Genomic DNA, 18,982 nt, shown 5'->3' with positions numbered 1-18,982 from the left:
AAAGTTTAAAAAATTTTTTTTTTTAAATAGTGTTTTTAATCAATTTTTAAATACAGAGTTTTTTCTCTACGAGGGCCAAGCACCAGAACGTATCCCTTGAGGTTGCCAGGGTTCAAATCATGAGAGTAATTAACCTGTTTAATTATACATACAGCTACAGATGCTACATACAGAACATTAAGGGGATTCGTTCAAGTTAGACCCTCACAGGCATCCTCAAAAACCCAGTTTTTTTCTTTTTCCTTCAAGTATAGCTTAATCCCTAACTTACGCAAAAAAAAAGAAAAGATGCATCACATCAAATCATTATGTTTACCGCAAACGTACCTGCATAGGTGAGGATTACGGACTGCTCGTCGGTACCTAAATCATTAGAAGCTACACAGCTGTATTTCCCCGCATCGTCTTGGCTCGCATCCTTAATCAGCAGCGTGTGATCCTCGGTGATCGTATATCTGTTTGCGGGAAGAAGCAGGATACATACAATGTAAAAAAAGTATAACAAAAATATTTTTGCCCAATTCTCAAGCCTCCTCCCTGATTTCCTTTGCACTAGTGAACAGTGACATAGAAATCCAACCATCTGCACGGACGTTAACCCTGAATGCAGAAGGCTTTAGGTATTGGTGATGGGACGGTGGTATGAGGTCAAAATTGGATCAAGCGATAGAACTCGATGTAAAAGTGAGTGGCGTGAAACCCAGCCTTTGTCTCCTTATCCAGCATTGTCTGTAACTAACCTGCTGTCGTTGCTGAGAAGGTGGTCTCCGTGTCTCCAGGAGATGCGAGGTTCTGGATGCCCCGAAACGTCACATCTTATCCTTACTGCTCCTCCGAGGGTCAACTGAGTGGCACTTGAGTCAATCTGTATGCGTGGAGGTTCTGGGAAACATCCCAAAAGACAACACTCAGTGTCAGTGGCTTGTGCTCTCGCTGTTCTTCCATATGTACTGTATATGTGTATTTTCAAGACCACTTCATGGTTGCCCTGTTTTCTGGAAGGCCTAATCGATGCAAAATCTGGGTACCTAAAGCTTTATATAGTTCAGCAAGGAATAAATTGTACTTTACGTTCTAACATTTTGTATGTGGAATCTACAATACATTTGAAATACCAGCTAATTCCATAGCCATGTACAGTTTAGTTTAATGGCAAACACAGGCTGGCTGGCATGTTTTGAGGGGTCAAGCATGGACAAATTGTGTCTACTCACAATATAATCCACCACACATCAATCAAAGCTCCTGCGTAAATGATAATGTGGACATTCCCCGTGACCCAGGTGAGCAGGTGACATCTTACCCTGAACAGAGAGCCAGACCGTCGCGGTAGTAGCTCCGTGATTATTGGTGGCAGTGCACAGGTAACGGCCGGCATCGCTTGGCTGGACATTCCGAATCTCCAGGGAAGAGTTTGGTAGGATTCTTAGCCTTCCCTCGTCCAATATTCTCCTATCATATTCCCAGGTGAGGTTATGACGCACGTCTCCCAGGACGTGACACGAGAGGACGGCCAGGTCACCGAGAGAGGCGGTATAGTTACGGAGGACAGAGATGGTAGGTGGAGGCTCTACGACCAGAGGAACAGAAGGTCAGAGGAAGGAAATCCTTGACAATAACAAGAAGCCATATGTATCTAAAATACACATGGACAGCGGCTTGAACAACGCCATCATTAATGAACTGGGGCAGTCGGAGATGGGTTCATGTTGACCCATGTTGTGTCCTCATTAAAGAGGGCATTTGAACATTTTCATCTCATTAACTCAATCTTTAGGAAGTTGCAAAACTTTTTATTTTTATTGTTCCAGCAACATAAGATTCTGAAGAAGACTAGAGCTATTATTTCTGCATGGAGATCAGCTCCATGGGCACCGCATCCCTACCCAGGAACACCTCAAATGTTTTTACGTTCTTGAGAGCAACGCCAATTCATTCATCGATGAAGGCCAGGACATGTCAAAACATATGTCTGGAGATGCTTTATGATAGGGATCGTACAGATTTGCTGATGGAGATCTTTCCAATCTAATGGATAAATAAAGAATACATCTGAGATGCTCCTAAGTGTTGAGCTTTAGCTTTTACCATCTTGTGCCTTTTGTTGGAAACGTTAACTTTACTAACTCTTTCTCTTACTTCAAGTTCAAGACATTTCAGCTTCCATCTCGGGGATGGAAAAATATTGGGAATAATTATACAGATCAGGTGAGGATAGATCCTAGTAGTAAGCTTGCAGACTGAGCATGGTCCATTTCTTACATGGCCGTGGTGGCCATAAATTAAGGTCTTGAAGGTCAAAGGTGTGATGAAATCCTGGTCTACTTACCTGCCACGGACACCGTGGTGAGGGCATAACTTGCGCCTACTTTGCTGATTGCGGTGCACACATAAACTCCTTCATGACGACCGGACGCAGATGGCACCTCCCAGGTGGCATTGCCAGATTCCCTAAAAAAAAAGAAGCAGTAGTGAGCCATAATCGAGATAACACAACACAACATTTATACTTATTCCTAAGAAGCTGTTTCATAATAGATCATGAGGTCCTTAGCCGAGTCGTGGCCAGCCAAATACTGGTTGGTGATCACAAGAGTTTGTCAATATCTGGAATGATACACGTAACTCCTGATCACAACCAGTTGTGGTTCCATCTGAAAATTCCACCCAGTGGCCACAAACTGAACCCACAATTCTTATTACTGCATGTATCATAGTGTTTCATTGTGGCCAGTGTGAGTACTGGAAGTATGAGGTTCTGGAACAAGCGGTAACCCCGCTAAATTCCATTCAGACATTGGAATCGCAATCAGTCCAAATCAACTTACGGGAAAAGACGTTCGTCTCCCAGCTTCTCCCCATCCCTTGAGAAGCGTAGTCGAAAGGGAATGTCACTGACAACAGAGCAAGGGATGACCAGCGGGCGCTGATGATAGCCCTGTATATTAGCTGGCATTGCCACAGCGGGCACATCTGCAAGTGGGTAAGGGAAAAAAATCTCAATTAAATACAACAATGTAATGTAACAATGTAACTGGACAATACTGCGTTCAGTGAGATAATGTGTTACATTGTAGCCCTTGAGACAAAAAGGCGAGAATACATTCAGAAGGAATGAGTTAGAGTCTGCTAGTCGCTTGTGTTATCTCTCACACCTGGTACTATGCTGGTGTAAGCCACATTGGAGAGGCGCTGGAACTGGTGCCCTCCGTGGTCGGTGCCGTGGACCTTCATGAAAAAGCTTTCCCTGGGAGCCTGAAACTGGGGAACCGACCACAACTGCTTGGAGCGTTTGTAGGGTAACCTTTGAGCAGGCAAAGAGAAGTAAGATTCGCCTGAAACACGCATAAGGTCCAGGGCTTCCACTTTTCCCGGTGGAGAAAGTCCGCTGCAGTTGATCAAAGCCGAGATGGGGATTCCTAACACAAGAGGCAGAAAACAAATCTGAATTCCCAATGTTTTTTATTGGCGGACAGAGGACACAACATGCCCACATCAACATTTAGATCCATAGAGAGAAAAGAAGATCCGTTGTCATTTTGACCATCATACAATATTTTTTAGCGTTATTAGTCAGGGACATTTCTTTAGCTCAGCAGAGGTTATATGGGCCACAAACCATTTAAACCATTTTTGGGTGAAGTCTGTGTTTCTGAAGACAGGTCGGTAGGTTTTTTAGAGATCATGATGTCAAAAATTTAATGAAACCCTAGTTTTTATCAAAGTGCTAAAGAACAAAAAACAGTTCTTCACTTTCTTTGCGTCCAGACGTGCCCTATGGACAATGTACAGACGCAAATAGGGAGCCATTTTTTTTTTACCTTGTATTGGACGTTCAATCACTCGAGAAGGATCTATAACAGCGGTCGTGGAAAAAGCTGCACGGAAATCCAGAGTGCTGACCCCCGTGATTCGAACTGTGTGACGGCCACTGCTGCCAATCTGCAATGAGACAATGGGAGGCTGCTGATGAAGACCACGCCGAACCGTCGGCTGATGATTATCACTTACATATACACGTAATGTCAAAAACACGGTACCCAATTACTATGAGTATCTGGAATGCTCTGTGGACATTCTCTATGGTGTAAGATCTTCTGTTTCATGGATAATATTTTAAAAAGAGAACTTATATGGAGAAGTTCTAACTGCGGAACTTTGGAATGTTCGTGACAATTTCTCCAAACTGCAGACTTAGCACCAAAATGTATCTTCGTAAATATCTCCGTGATGTCAGAATTTGGGCTTTTTAATGATGCCTGCCTTCAAAAATAAGCTCGGCCAGATCCATGTGCACTAATCAGGATGATGATGATGATGATGTGCGCATATCGGGTTCACAGCCTCATTAGGGTAACGAGCTGCCAGTCTGACGGAGGGAAATGGAAGCAGCCCAAGGAAACAATAAACAAAATTTCAAGTTGAGTTTATTCCAAAGATCAAGCCAAGCAGGGGGGGGGGGGGTCTGAACGGCCCCACACCTTCACCATGCGCTCATTATAAAAAGTGCCAGGATTTTATTTTCCATGAAAGATCTGAGATGGGTTTTTAGTAGTTCCGGCTTTAACCCTAAATATTCTAATTAAGGCAGAAAATGCCACTTTCTGCCCCCTTTGGTTTCGGCCAAAAGTTTACGAGGTCAGTTACATAACACATGTTTACGGGATGAATGTCGGGAAGAGTTCTTTCCCAGGACTAATTGGTTGAGCCCTTTAAATAGTTTGAAATAAATCGCCTAAATACACTAAAAACTAGAAATTAGAAAGCAACTTAAGATAAAAAAATATTTAGAAAATAATTAAAGAAATGTATTTAAAGTACCAATAAAGTATTAAAAAAAACTCTAAATGGCTCTTTAAAAAACTTTTAACGGCTACGGTGAAATCCTAAGTTTTAAGGACACAAAAAGTGTTTTTAGAATAACTGCCCCCACCTTCACCTCACTTATAACAGGAGCTACTTCAGAACCATTATCGAGCGATCTTCTCCCACTCATGTCTCTCTCGCTTACTTGATTCCGTACTGTAGGACTCGGCTTCGCTCAACACAGAGTGTTAATTTATTACCTTGATAGTCCATATTCCAGGAACCGTTGGCTTCAGGCCTAGGACCAGAGCCGAATTAGGGATTGTTAGCAACTCCTCCAGCCCCTGGCTCACGGAAAGCACTCTTCCTACAGAAGAAGACATGGGTGCGGTTGGTCGGGTGGAAACATTATCACATTGAGCTTCCCATTAAGCAAAGACAGATTATGACAAGGAGAAAAAAAAATGGTCTATGGAGGAAAAAGCAGAATAAAATAACACAGAGCGATATAAACGAGATCTCCTTCAGGATCCAAGGAGCTTTACACTTTAGACAGAAGGAGAATTCCATACCGGTGGGATCGGTGATCTGTATATTAGGGTCCGGCCCGCTCAATGATATGGTCACTTCTTTAAGGCTGGGATCAAATGGGATTTTCCAGTTTCTCTCTCCGGCTGTCTCGTGGTCGGTGGACAGCAGGTGGACCTTGGAAGCCTGGATGGCCTCCTCCACCCATTTCAACACCTAGAAGACAAATACTCCGATGATCAAAGCTAGTCCTGAAATTGTTTGTACCCGGAAGCCTTTAACTCTAAGAAAACTGGAGGTCTATGCTTCAAGATGATAAAGTGTTGATTTTCCAGTATATGTTCCAGAAAGAAACCCCAGTTTACACCGGACGGGTTCCATGCATAAAATAAGAAGGGCAAGTGTGAAATTGTGAAAAAAAAAGAAAATAATTGTCCACCGTCCTTAACTAAACGTATTTACAATATTCCCGTCCGTTAGGTCAATATCAACGGCAATACTAATTTTTCATATATTCTATTAGTTTACATTGGTGCAGAACATGAATTAACTCAAATGGCCCCGTTTTCGGCAGGCGGGAGGAATGGCGGCTACGTAACCGGCTTGCCGGCGAATGAATTAAATAAACATCGATCAACATCACCCATACGTTTAAACAATCCTGTGGGTGGTATGGATAGCTACTTTAAATAAATAACAAAAGAGCTCTCAAGTTATCCGTTGGTAGGGCTTGGGTAAGGGGAATTGAGGATGTGATTATTCAGCACATTAATGTGACCGTGCGAATGAATTAGGGCACTGTCAGTAATCAGAGCCAGATGGGCCAGGTTCAGCCTGCATGAAGGAGACACGCGGGCTTCGGCTTCCCCTCCGTCATAAACAGCAAACAGATGTGAGCTGAGGGGGGTCTGTGCGCCGAAGGTACAAAGCATCTCTGTTTGTAATACAATCACTGCTACAGGGAGACTAAAGCGAATGAGACGGCTCACCTATAAACCGGCCGCAATTTTACAGGGACTGCATCTTCTATATATATTTATACTTTAATGTTAAGGACACAGATGCAGGATGCAGGATCAGAAAATCCTTAAGTTCTCATAAAATACCATGCGAAATGATTGAGAAAAGTCTAAAAACAGAATGATGAAAAAGCCGTAGGAACCCGACAATCACTTACTTCGTTAACCTGCTGCTTGTCCAGGTGGAATATTTGCCCGGAGCTGGTGGCTGCGATCTCTTCATAGACTCGATAGCCCTGGTGACTCCTGTCCCCGCAGTCCCCAGTCAGCACAAAGACCACCTTAAAGACAGCACAGTGATAGAAACTCACGGCAAGCAGTCACGGCAAGCAGTCACGGCAAGCAACCTCATTTCATCTTCGACCGACGCTACGCCAAGAGCGTATAGCAAGACTGCATTGGAAACATTGTTACCAAGCATGAGGCTCTTCCAATAAACAAAATACCTGCCCAGCTGGGAGCGTTGGCGACGATATCATAGTCATTCTAACGGATATTAGTGATATTAATGAGAATTGAAGCCTGGGCCGGATTAGGACTTAAAATGGACCCTGGCACTTTAAGGCCAACGGCTCATAGGTCCCAAGAGCGCAGTCGCTCCAGGATACTCATGGCCGCATCTATCTAGACTTTTATCGGCCTGAATGGAGACATGTAGCTAGCGGGTGGCCACAAGCTACGTTATTACATTGGCCGTCTGTGGTGGACGGGTAACGGGGCACCGTCCAGTGGGGCACTTGCTGGGTAAGAGTGTGTGACTGGATTCAGCAGCCAGCAGCCAACATTAATGTGTATAGAAACAGCAGAACATTTATTTATACATCGATTGAGTAAATAAAAAACAATATTCTTCTTCTAAATGCCCCACTCCGCTACTTAAATATCCATGCATAGGTCGTAAAGTCCCATTAAGCAGTTCTGCCCCAGCCACGTCTCTAACTACTCACAAAGAAAAAATATTGGGAGATATGAGCTCTAGACACCTACTTGAGATTGTTTCAGCTGCAGCAGCTGCAGAGCCTCTTGCTTCTTCCTGTAATCCTTGGCTCGGGCGTCCGTGAACACATAGATGAATGATCCTGGGTTGGATACCTCTACGGCCAACTTAATTGCCCCGACGCTCATCTCTGGGCAGTCTCCACCTCCCTACAGCCACGTAAAATAAATATGAGTACATTTTTTATTCCTGCCCATTGTAATACAAAAAAACCCAGAAGGATAAATAATATAAGAATGATCTAGTACCTGGACATACAGCTCCTTCAGCTCCCTCTTGAATTTTTCGGGGTCTGTCGTTATAGTCATGGGTCCGATCTCTAGAAGGTAGACGAAGAAATGCGTTGGACAGACAGACATGACATTTATTTTTGGCAAGAACGGATACCTTTAGGGTTGTCATTTTCGACAGAGAAAAGGAAGGTTTCCCGGACTAAGCTGGTTGACGTGGGGTTGCCCCACCAGCTGCTTAAAGTTATTAATGTGGAATGGGGTAACTTCTAAATAAGAATTTTGGTTGGATGGTTTAAATTAGGTCTTAGAACCATAGCACTCAGAGTGTTTGCTGGGTATGAGGGTATCGCAGGGTTCTACAGCCCTAAAAGCCCTGATACTGTGTATAGAAACAGCAGGGACTGTGTAAATAAAATCCATACTTTGTGTTCTAAACAATACTGTGTTACCTAAACACCAATCAATAGGTGACCAGGTCACATCAACCATTTTTTTACAAAGGGCCGGTTGACCTCGACCAGGACTTTCCAAACTATTTTGGACTGGCACGGTCAAAATGTATGTATAAGTGTGTGTGTGTTAGTATGTGTGTGTGTAAGTGTGTGTGTGTGTGTAAGTGTGCGTGTAAGTGTGTGTGTGTGTGTAAATGTCTGGGCCCACTCACATAAAATACGTGCTACTAATGTCTCTTAGAGAGCAAGCTCTTGGGACCAGCGTCCATAGGTGTCCACCCACACTGTCGGATGTTCTGGAATGTGTCGTATATCATTAACAAGGCAATGAGGGATTAGTCATGGATTTGCTGCTGTAAATGCAGCTGTTCTGGGGGTAGGATCAGGATGTACTACTCACAATAGCTGATAACAGCCATTAAAATCCTATCCAGCTACATTACTAATTGAGGTCTCTTTGATGCGGGGGGGGTTATTGGGAGACATCGAGGGGAGGAATTAGGAACGAAGGGAACTTTTTAAAACATGGCTGCCATGGAGAAAGTGCCAGAAACAGTGGGGCACCAAGGGGTATTTGGAGGGGGTCCTGGGCCATACGTTTGTTCTGGGCCAGGCATTTCTGATGGCTCCTTGGCATGGCAGCTATGGCATCTATATGTCATGCACTACTTAATGATAATACCTGGTTTAAACTAAAACTCCTATCATCCTCAGCTAGAATAGATGATTGCATTTGCACACCAATTCTTGGAAGGGGCCAAGTTGCCCAGATCCAGGGTAAGTAGTGAAATCTACCCCGGGTAGATAGTGAGCAGCAGAAAACCATGAAATGCTGGGGTTTTGGGGCTGTAAAACAAGCAAAATGCTGTTTTCTGCCCCCATTTGGAGTCTGTTTTGGGTTTTTTTCTCCCCATCCCCTGTTTTTAACATATGGTTCAATTATTTCCAGCACTGAGAATGTATTAATGTCATTATATTCCCAGCTGGACGGAGGCTTCCAGCTGCACTCAGCAAGTTTCGCTTTCCAGGGAACATGCGCGTAATACGGCCAGCCTAAGGAGGTCTTATCTGAGACCTGTCTGCTAGTGGACCCCATATCCCAAAATGTACAGCCTTGTCCTAAAAACAGCTGTTTCCCCTCATAAGGGCAGGGCTGCGCCTTTATTAACAATGAAGGAACAACATGAATGGCTTATGGAACGAGAACAGTTAAAGAGTAGTGGATTCATAGCGCAACGGCTAGGGGTGGGTGGCAGATATTAACACAAAAGTAATCATGTTTTTCCTTTCTTTCTTTCTTTTTTTTGTAACACTACTCGGAAAATGAAATAAATGCAGGATTATTTTTCACTGTAACTTTTTGAGAGCGTAAAATTGGCAGGTTTGGGGGTTTTCTTACAGCTGGAGTACCGGGAGCGAATGGGTTAATCAGCCAATGTGTCAAAGGAACAAACAGAGAAACACAAAACACACAACAGCACAAAGGGCTCTGTTTGATCTTTACAATTTACATCTCACAGATCTGAGACTATATGGGGGTTTATCTGCCTGGGCATCTGGCGCTGTATGTTTGTGCAGCTCGCTGTATGTTTGTGCAGCTCGTTTGTGTCAAAGGAACCGATGTTGGTGTTTAGGAAGTCTGATTCTGAATTGTATAATTGTGTAGAAATGTATGTTTGTGCGGGGAAATGTTTGCATATATTTCTAGATTTTTAAATATATTTATTTCTATTTTTATATTTATATATATATATATATATATATATATATATATATATTAGATTTGTATTTATTTATATATATTTATTTATTTTATATTGTTTGTATATATATATATTATATTTATATATATTTCTATATTTTTAAATCTATTTATTTATATTTTTATATTTATTTATATTTTTATATTTATTTAGATATATATTATATTTACATATATTTATATATTTTTATATCTATTTATTTCTTTTTATATACATTTATATATATATATATATTATTTTTGTATTTATTTATATGTATATTTATTTATTTTATCTTGTTTGTATATATATATATATATATATATATATATATATATATGTATGTATATATATTGTGTTCTTTCTATGTGATTGTATGTTTTTTGTTGTGTGGGAATGTATACTTTATAATTCTTATATACTAATCCCCCTTTTTCTTAAACAGTGAAATGACTAATTAGCCGGAGACTCTCTGACTGAGACATAACTCATTGCCAGCTGTGATTATAATCAGAAAAACACATGCAATTGATGTTTTTTATGAAAAAGGGCATCATACGTTTCAATGTTACCAAAACATTCAGCTTTTGTAGTGACATAGTCCCTTAACCCCTTGTGTACCCCAGGGGAGTGCAACAGTAGTACTGCGATGTCTTGTGCGCTCCAGGTGCTAAGAAGGGGTTAAATATCTACAAAATTCTTTCCATTTCCTAAATAAACTCCTTAAATCTTGCGAAAGCTCAAATTATTATTCTAAGAGGGAGATTTCGAGAAGCCGACATATACCGCGGCACAGCACTGTGCGGCTGAGATGCCATAAAGACTCGTGTTCCGATGTAGCAGGGCATCATTTTACTCGCCATTGAAAGGCACTAAAAACATACACTCTGCCAAAGTCTATCTGTGGTTGAACTTCAGCCATGCCAAGCAACTCTAAATCTACTATGTAAGTCCCTACAGTCTACAATATGCTGTTATATAACGATATCCAATTCCAAAGAACAAAAAGCAACTGGAGAACAGAGAAAGACTCAGAACCGGCCGATAAATAGTTAAAAGCACATTTTCCCCCTTTTCATTGTATTTTTATACTGTGTTTGTATCATAAAGGTAACTGGAGCGGCTGCCAATTCTCTGGGAACAGACATAAGATAAATTGTATCTTATCTGAGTCTTCTGAATTCCATGATGTTCTGTATTTAACTTTAAAGGTGCTGGAAAACATGAGTAATATGTTTCTACTGCTATGTTTTGTTGTCTTCTCTGGCACGCAACAGGTTAATGATTAGGACAATTGCCTTTATGGGTTCCTATGGATAGCATCAGTGTAAAATATGCTTTATTTAAAGAACAATGGAATGTCGCATAAAATCCGCCCCTGACCGCCATACAAAAACGTCCTGGCCGAAGAGCTTACTATTTGAAGGGATGTCCAGAATCTTACCTGGATCGTGAAATGGAACCAGTACATAACTGCCGATGGTCTTTGTCCTGCGGTTCAGAGTGCGCTCCAAGATCCGGTTGGCCCCTTCGATCACCTGTCTGAGGTCATCGTACATGGAGCCGGTGACATCAAACACAAAGGCCAACGATGGGGCGATGTCATCCTGGACTTCTCCATAACCCACCTGGACCATGAAGAAAGCGAGCAGCAGAACGCGCAGATCCCCAGCAGCCATCCCCCCTCGCCTGAACCCGAGCTCAGAGGGCAGCTCGGAGGTCTTGGAGAAGAAGAGGACCCTGTGGTCAGCGTCCTTAAATCAGGTTGGGTTACTGTGCTCCGGCTGCAGCCCCCGGTCTGTATGATGCTTCTACTGGCAGCCTGGCTTTATAAGAGAACCTGCCCCCACTCTGTCTTACCAAACTTTTTGGGAGGAGAATTTCAGCCCCTTACAGCAAACAAAGAGACCCCTCCCTGCCTCCTGCACAGAGCTGGCCAAGGGTAAACCATGTCTCTGGATACCTGAGAGGGAGGAGGGATGTACAAGAACAACCACCCCCTCCCAATAATCATCGTCCCCTTCTACCATACCAGAAGAGAACAAGCGTCCGAAAAAGTAGCGCGCCCTTCCCTTCCACCCCTTCCCAAAATTCTTTCCTTCTTCCTCTGATTTCCCATGGTCAAAGCACAAACTTCTAATGGACAGAAGTATCCATGGTGAGCGGCGTTATTATTCTATTAATCCCTGTACCCGCTGCCTAGGGCCCGTCGTAATGTCTTGAGTTGGGCTGCCAACCATAGCAAACAACCTAAGGCCCTGCACCGTATATATTCTACTCCTTCCGCCCGCAGCAAAGGTACGAGACAAAAGGTCCTTGTGCTGGAACGTATTTGGTCGTCTGCCAATTACTACTCATATTGTCACTTTCTCCCCCCCCATTGCAGAACTTTTATGAAAGGGATAGGGCCGAGGTCAATTGGAACTCCATAAAAGGTTCCAGAGAAGGGGTCAGTGAGATCAGTTCCTCTTGCTTCAAAGATCTAATTTGCCCCAAGTCCTTGTCCTTCCTTAATGATCGAAGGTTCCAGGTTATTGCGTCATATGGTGGACCCTTAAGTCACTGCTGCTGAGCATATGTGTTTAGAATAGGTACCCTGCCTGTGGCCCTCGTGAGCCCTATGGGCTGTTCATGTTCATTAAGACCCAAGTTAGATAGATTGCACTTCACTTGTGAGTTAGAAAATTCACTATTAGCCAAGTAACATCTGGCTTCAGTAAGAAGTCCCAAAATATTTCTCCAATGGCTTGGACAGAACCTCAAAATACCAGAAGGAACTCACAGACGTTCAAATTTGTGGCTGAAATGTTAAACTTATTATGGAATCCCCCCGTCATGAAAACAATCATTGTGGGTCCAATTTGGCCACTGGTAGTCCAGTACTCTTGTTTAGCTGGTCACATCTTTATAAGCAACAACTGAAACATGGAACATAGGTGAGCCACGATTTCTGTTGACTTGACTTTGATCCAAGTAGGCACCTGTGCTCAAGCAGACACTTCAGGTGTGACATACAAATCAGGAAGGCGGCGTTTGGAAGGCGCTGGTATCATCATTACCGATGTAGGTTCATGAGAAAAAAAAACATGAGAATTTGGAGCTGTGTCAAAATCTGCCCATTGACCCTCAGACTGGACTAAAAGCCCCGATCCAAAGGTCCAAAGCCCGAGAGTTCCCAGTGCTAAAGGCTGAAGCTCTCCGCAAAAAAGGAGAGGGATTGGAGCTGGAAACCGGGGTTTAACGGGGTTACTAAGTGAAGCTCCTTGGATACTATGAGTTTGTGTGACCTCTTGGTCAACATCCATCCATTTGGCCAAGCCAAGCCAAATGGACCCCGGTTATTTTGAAAACGTGGCGTACGTGACGCCTTGTGCGTAAACGGTTCTCCGCGGCCGCCGCTGTATCCCAGGGTGGATCTTTGAAGTGTGATACGGAAACCTCGGCGCCGGGTAACAAATCTTTCCTGGAATGTAAGACTAAGCAAGTTTACAAAAGCAAAAATGTAGATAAAAAGTAAGACGCGTACCGCGTTAGCTACAGAGAACCCATAACTGATAAGGAGACCCTCCAATACGGGTTAAAAGTTACCAAAATGTACGCAAAAAAAATAGCTAAAAATGTAGTGGACGTCGGGGCAGATTTCAAATGATTTCGGCAGATTTAGGAAATTGTTTTGTGAAATAAGAAAAGTGACTCATATCCCAAATTATTCAGTAATTTGATTTCTAGGAAACATTTTTTTTGTGTGTCTGTAACAGCAGAATGCTACAATCACTCTATTCAGCGAATACAGCCCCGCAGTTTAAGATGTGATTAGGGAAGAGTTTAGCTGTGGTCAGAGAACAGATGAGGCATGCTGTACCGTGCTGCTGATCAGTGAACACATGCATTAAAGCTGTCTGTCTCCCCACCGAGACTCACGCACCTCCCAAACCTTTAACTATATGGTTTATCATTAGAAGACGGCCCCTAATCAGCATTACAAATGGCCAACGAGGGACATATTTACTTTGGGGGGGGGGGTGGATGGGGCTTTACATGACTTTTTAAAACATTGTAAGCTATTGATTAGAATTAGAATTTTAATCACAATATTGAATTTAGAAACACATTTTTGCAGTTTGCAGTCCTAGAAAAGAGGGGCATTAGCAGGAGAGGGACAGAGGGATTTGGGTCCCAAAGAAGGACTCTACCATTTAAAGAGGGACACTTGGGAGGTATGCTCTTGAAATAAAATGTATTAATCCCAAATTTCCTATCATTGGATTCACTAAAAGCCACCCATCATCAGTTATAGACTTAGAAGTTTGCTACTGGGTTTCCAAGGAGGTGTTGATGTCAATGGTTACTCTGTTTAGGGGGGTTGTATGGTTGGCCAAGCTTAGCTAAGGATGGACCAAGTCGTCCCAAGTTTTAGGAACATATAGCAGAGGAACCTACTGGCACCTATATAGAGTAGACCTCCAAAATCTAACGGTTCCCATCATTCACCTTATTGTCTCTATACAGATAAGAACACTCAAGGACAAGAAGATGATTTGATACCTTCTACAGAATCCTATAATCTGAGACAGCCTGACGAGGGGAAATGTCATTGGGTGGCCCAACAATACCTCAAGTTTATGCCAGGCTCTCCTAGACCCCTCTAGAGGAATGAAATTTGGGATGATTTATGTGACAGGTTCAGCACATGTGTTCTCCAATCTGGTTCACCATCATTATCCATAGTATCAGTGGCCACTCGAGTTCACAGTGTGGCTTGAGAGCCTTGCAGGTCCTAAGTGACCAAGCAGGCTTGACCTTCACTGGCTAACCCAAACCTTTCATGACACCATCGTCTGGCTGGTCCTGCTGAACTTTCCCTTCAAAGGCCACCATTAACCTCTTGGATGAAGATTTTATCTTCAGAGTAAGTCAAAGGATAATTTGGGGGGCCCTTCATCCAGAAAACACTCTATTTGACCCTTCATGATATTTTTTCTTATTCTCCACTTTACCGTATCATATTCAACGTCCTTTCGAAATAATAGAGGGTTCTTAATAAATAAGGAAATCCAGAAACCCCTCTTTCTGAACATGATTTTCAAAAGGACTTTGTGGAAAAGCCAAGGAGAAGCTTCGGAAGTGACCTTCTAGAATGTCAAAGGCAGGGGGTATCATATCTACCTTAGTCAGAGGAGGCATTCTTAATAGCAGCAAAGACATAACTCGTCCGGACAAGTCGACATCATCTGTAGGGTTGTCCGCAGAGCCTTAGTGTGCTGCGATCCAGATGTTCCGTGTCAACATCAGTTTGTGATTGTGGAGAGTCTACTGCAGAGTTTTGACGAGCAACATAAGTAGACAATACAATCGCCTTTCACCTAGATTAAACCATCTGGGGGCAACACAGGTCATGTGACAGGAGGACCTCTTGCACTGACCCCGAAATCTTTTTCTGCTTTCCAGTCTGAGTCGGCCGTAACACGATCTCATTAAGGAAGCCACAGACGCCCCATAAAACCATTAAATACGGATTAACCCTACCAGCCCTAATGGGGGCAAGAAACGACAGAGATATGGGATCTAACTAGCTAATTATATTTTTGTTGCATGCAAAAAATTGCTTGGCCAATGACCCAAAATCATTTAATTTGGGGAACCAGCACTGATCCTACAGTAACCATTTAATGACCAGAACCTCGGCAGAAAAAGTCACACAATAGTTTTTGTTACAAAATAGAATGTTTGTAGCTTTACTATCTTAGACCAATCTACTTAAACCTTTTTCATACTGTCTTGCGGTAGATAGAATGCCTGAGGCTTTAATCACCCACAGGGACCATGTGACTAATTAATGTCTATGGGAAAGGGACTTCATTAGCATAAACAGGACTTAATTTGCGTTTCCATAAAGAATCAGCACAGTGTGGTGTTTGAGGTTGGAATGTAATAAAAATATCACATAACTGACAACAATGGCGGCCTCTAGACCCGCAGTTAGGCAAAGTTTATTGGAGCAACACGAAACAAACAGTTCTTTTCAGACCTGCAATGCATCACCAGGCACAACAAACACAAATATTTACGATTTTTCGGAGGCCTTTTAAGTTCACGGCCAAGCGCTTTCGAAATGCTTGTTTAGATACACAGTTGCTTTCCCTGCTTTTAGTTTAAAGTGTGATTGTTAGCCCAAAATATCAATTTTAATTAGATTATCCCCAAAAATATCGTAAGGGAACTTAGACATCGTGACAATCCCGAATCCGTGAAGGTGTTCGATGAGTGGAATGGCCTTCCTGCAGAAGTGGTAGAGATTAATTAAAACATGCATGGGATAGACATACGGCTCCTGAATCTAAGACGGCCCAAGGGCCAATGGCTGATGGGGCCGCTTTGCCAGCAGTTTCTGTGCTTCTAGAAAGTATTGGGGGGGGAATACTTTGGGGTTAAAATCTTGCATCTTTATAGATGTAAAACACGAAATTGAACTAGGAGACCCCCTAACCCACCCCGCTCTGTGGCCTTGGTTGTTCAAGTTACCCCCCCCCCCCGTTAACCCCCTCCTGAACTCCCTATCTCCCACTACATGTTCCTGTGATAAGGACCCTTAGAAGCAAACAGTCTCCTCCAGTAAACTCCAATGCAAATTGGTTTAACTTCTCTCTTCTGATCAATGTCCAGTTCTAAAGAACTTGCCCCAAAGAGGGGGGGTGGAGGGGGGGGCTTTAACGGTACGAGATCTCATCAAGGATAATTTGGAATGGCCTCCAAACAATACATTGTGTTTTGTCCAGAGTAGCTTAAAATGTTTCAGTAATTACCTACAAAGCCTTTGTTCTCCGTCCTATTTGTTTCTCTCTCTTCTATTAAGTTACTTAACTTCTTAATCACCAATAGCTTGCTTAGAAACATAGAATCTGCTGGCGGATCGGCCCCATTCGGCACCCCGTCTAGTCTGCCCGTTTCTCCTGCTGTAAAGACTCAAACCTTAATCAGTCGTTGGTCCCGTCTTAGATTCAGGAGCCGTGTGTCTATCCCATTCCCTCTACCACTTCTGCTTGTGGACCAAAAGGAGGACCATCTCTCCGAAAGTGGGGCATTAAGGTAGTTGCAGTCCAACGATAAATCCATCTGTGGAAGACGTTTCACGGTTATGCTTTATTTTGACCAAAAATTGGAAAAATTACCTACAAGGAGAACATCGTGTGAAGCTGAAGGACCACAAATGATGGACGGGCAGTGGCTGCGACTCACATAGTGAGAGCGCCATCCGGTGGTTAACGACCGCGTGGAATAAAATGACATTAAAGAAACGCTACGGCAACGTATTCCAGATTTTTTTAAAGCAAATTCTGGGGAAATTTTTAAGCGATTATATACTAGGGGACTGCGAACATTTCCTTTCCTGGACCAGCCCAAAAGTTTTGCGTTACGTTCAACTTAAATATGCATTTTGTTTTTAAATTGAGCGGCATTTAGATATTATTTATAAGTAAATTCATTTATTTTTAATAATGATAAATGTCTGACGAGGGGTTTTATTGATGTTGACCGCAGTTAATGTTTTTTTGGTGTTTTAAAGTAAAAATCTCAATCTCAAAACCGGCCGCTAGAAACAGGGGTATCCGGTGACCCTACGATAAGGTGGCCATGCGACCTACCAACGTCATGACAGCCATCGGCTGTTCTCCTACTTATAGACCCGCCCAAGGCCACGCCTCTAGCCCTGCCCCCAACCACACCCACCAAAAATGTTTTGGCACTGTAAATGTTGGGGGGGGTATCCTGTGGCACCACCTGCAGAGGGGCTTTATAGTTAGAGGGGCTTCACAAGTCCCAAGAAAGGCTTTTTATTTAGGGGGGGGAGGGGGTTCACATTGGAGCCTGAAATAAAGGAAGCGAAAAAAAAATATATTTTATTAAATACACAGAAAAAAATCATGTATCGCGTTATGCGGACGTGCGCCGGCGTCAAATAAAGGATGCAACGGGTTCTGGAGAAGGCCTTGAACCTTCCAGATCGGGTCCGCAGCCGCCTGACGGCACGAAGGAAAGTATTTGATAATTGACGGAAGCCGCGGTTCTGGAGAGCGTTATATATTATCCAGATCCCATCCGCCAAATTATACTATAAACATCACACACGGGAGAGCCGACCCTGGGTTTTTTTTGGGGGGGGGGTTCCCTCTTTATTTTTTAAAAATATTTTTTTTATGTATACATATTTATAGCGGATACCACATGCAGCTCTTAACACTGAAAAACAATTTCACTCGACATTTTGAATTGAAAGCTCGCACTCATACCCCCCCCCATTTATTTATTTTTTATTATTATGAGATTTTTTTTCATACCGTAGTGTGGAGACATGCGCAAAAAATTTAAATAAATGTAAAAAAAAATCTTCAGCAGAAGCCGCGAACAGACAGGTAGACGGAAAGACGGACGGAAAATATGATGACGTGAGGGGCTCTAGTGTTCCCTCTGAGGTGAGCGATCCAGCACGAAAAAGCAGAATTTGTTCCCTTCTTTATGGTTTTATGATCTTGACGACATTCTGGGTTGGTTGCATGGGATGGTTTGTGAGTCAATGTCATCCTCTACCCAAGTAGGATGCGTGTTGTGACATCATAGCCTGAATGAGAACGTCCTCTGAGGTCATTTAGCGATTGATGAATTGAAATACTTACAGAGAGGAATGTATGCTGACATATTTACATATGGCATGCAACATATCAAGCAGGTTTGGCTTAGTATAGACAAAGGAAGGCAACAGGTAAAGGCTCTGCATGAGAAGGCATGTGGCTGTTAATCACGCATGCGCAGCCTAAGCTGACCCTCAAGATGCCATCAGGTTAGTGCATGCTCGACTGACTGACCAACCATGCATACGCACCTCTTGGTTAGTTTCGATGAGCACTGAATTCTAGTGTGAGTGAGAGAAAATGTGTGAGTGTGAGCGAAAGTGTGTGTCAGAGAAAGACAATAACAGCAAATAATACATTCATATCAGTCTCCAGAACCTCGATAAAAGCCAACAAACGGTTCAACAAATATTTCTCCTCGAGGCTCAAGGAGGCTCTCCTCTCTCTCGAATCACAGATCCCGTTGGCCGAAGATCAAGGCGAGTTATTAGCACAACCCGACACCCTCCGTAGAGGAGAAACGTTCCTGCAATACCGCGGAACAACGGGAGGACGCCGAGAATTTATGCTACGGAAAA

General features: G+C 43.0%; 1 protein-coding gene across 1 annotated transcript in view; it reads right to left on the bottom strand.

The window, feature by feature from the left end:
* Positions 1-11,456, bottom strand: part of HMCN2 (hemicentin 2) — a 58,017-nt gene extending 46,561 nt beyond the window's left edge. Inside the window, exons 1-13 of the mRNA XM_089498953.1 lie at positions 11,222-11,456; positions 7,599-7,669; positions 7,341-7,499; positions 6,512-6,634; positions 5,379-5,550; positions 5,067-5,173; positions 3,822-3,942; positions 3,156-3,419; positions 2,829-2,973; positions 2,330-2,451; positions 1,304-1,570; positions 741-882; positions 328-455 (exon numbers count right to left, since the gene is read on the bottom strand). Coding sequence (XP_089355079.1) covers positions 328-455; positions 741-882; positions 1,304-1,570; positions 2,330-2,451; positions 2,829-2,973; positions 3,156-3,419; positions 3,822-3,942; positions 5,067-5,173; positions 5,379-5,550; positions 6,512-6,634; positions 7,341-7,499; positions 7,599-7,669; positions 11,222-11,456 — 2,056 coding nt within the window. The remainder of the gene's footprint in view (positions 1-327; positions 456-740; positions 883-1,303; positions 1,571-2,329; positions 2,452-2,828; positions 2,974-3,155; positions 3,420-3,821; positions 3,943-5,066; positions 5,174-5,378; positions 5,551-6,511; positions 6,635-7,340; positions 7,500-7,598; positions 7,670-11,221) is intronic.
* Positions 11,457-18,982: the final 7,526 nt, after the last annotated feature.

This window comes from Sceloporus occidentalis, unplaced genomic scaffold, assembly GCF_023333645.1.
Source record: "Sceloporus occidentalis isolate IW3139 unplaced genomic scaffold, rSceOcc1.0.p SCAF_127, whole genome shotgun sequence".
NCBI classification, from domain to species: Eukaryota; Metazoa; Chordata; class Lepidosauria; order Squamata; family Phrynosomatidae; genus Sceloporus; species Sceloporus occidentalis.
The sequence above is the reverse complement of the archived record's forward strand: the minus strand, read 5'-3'. Positions and strand labels throughout refer to the sequence as shown.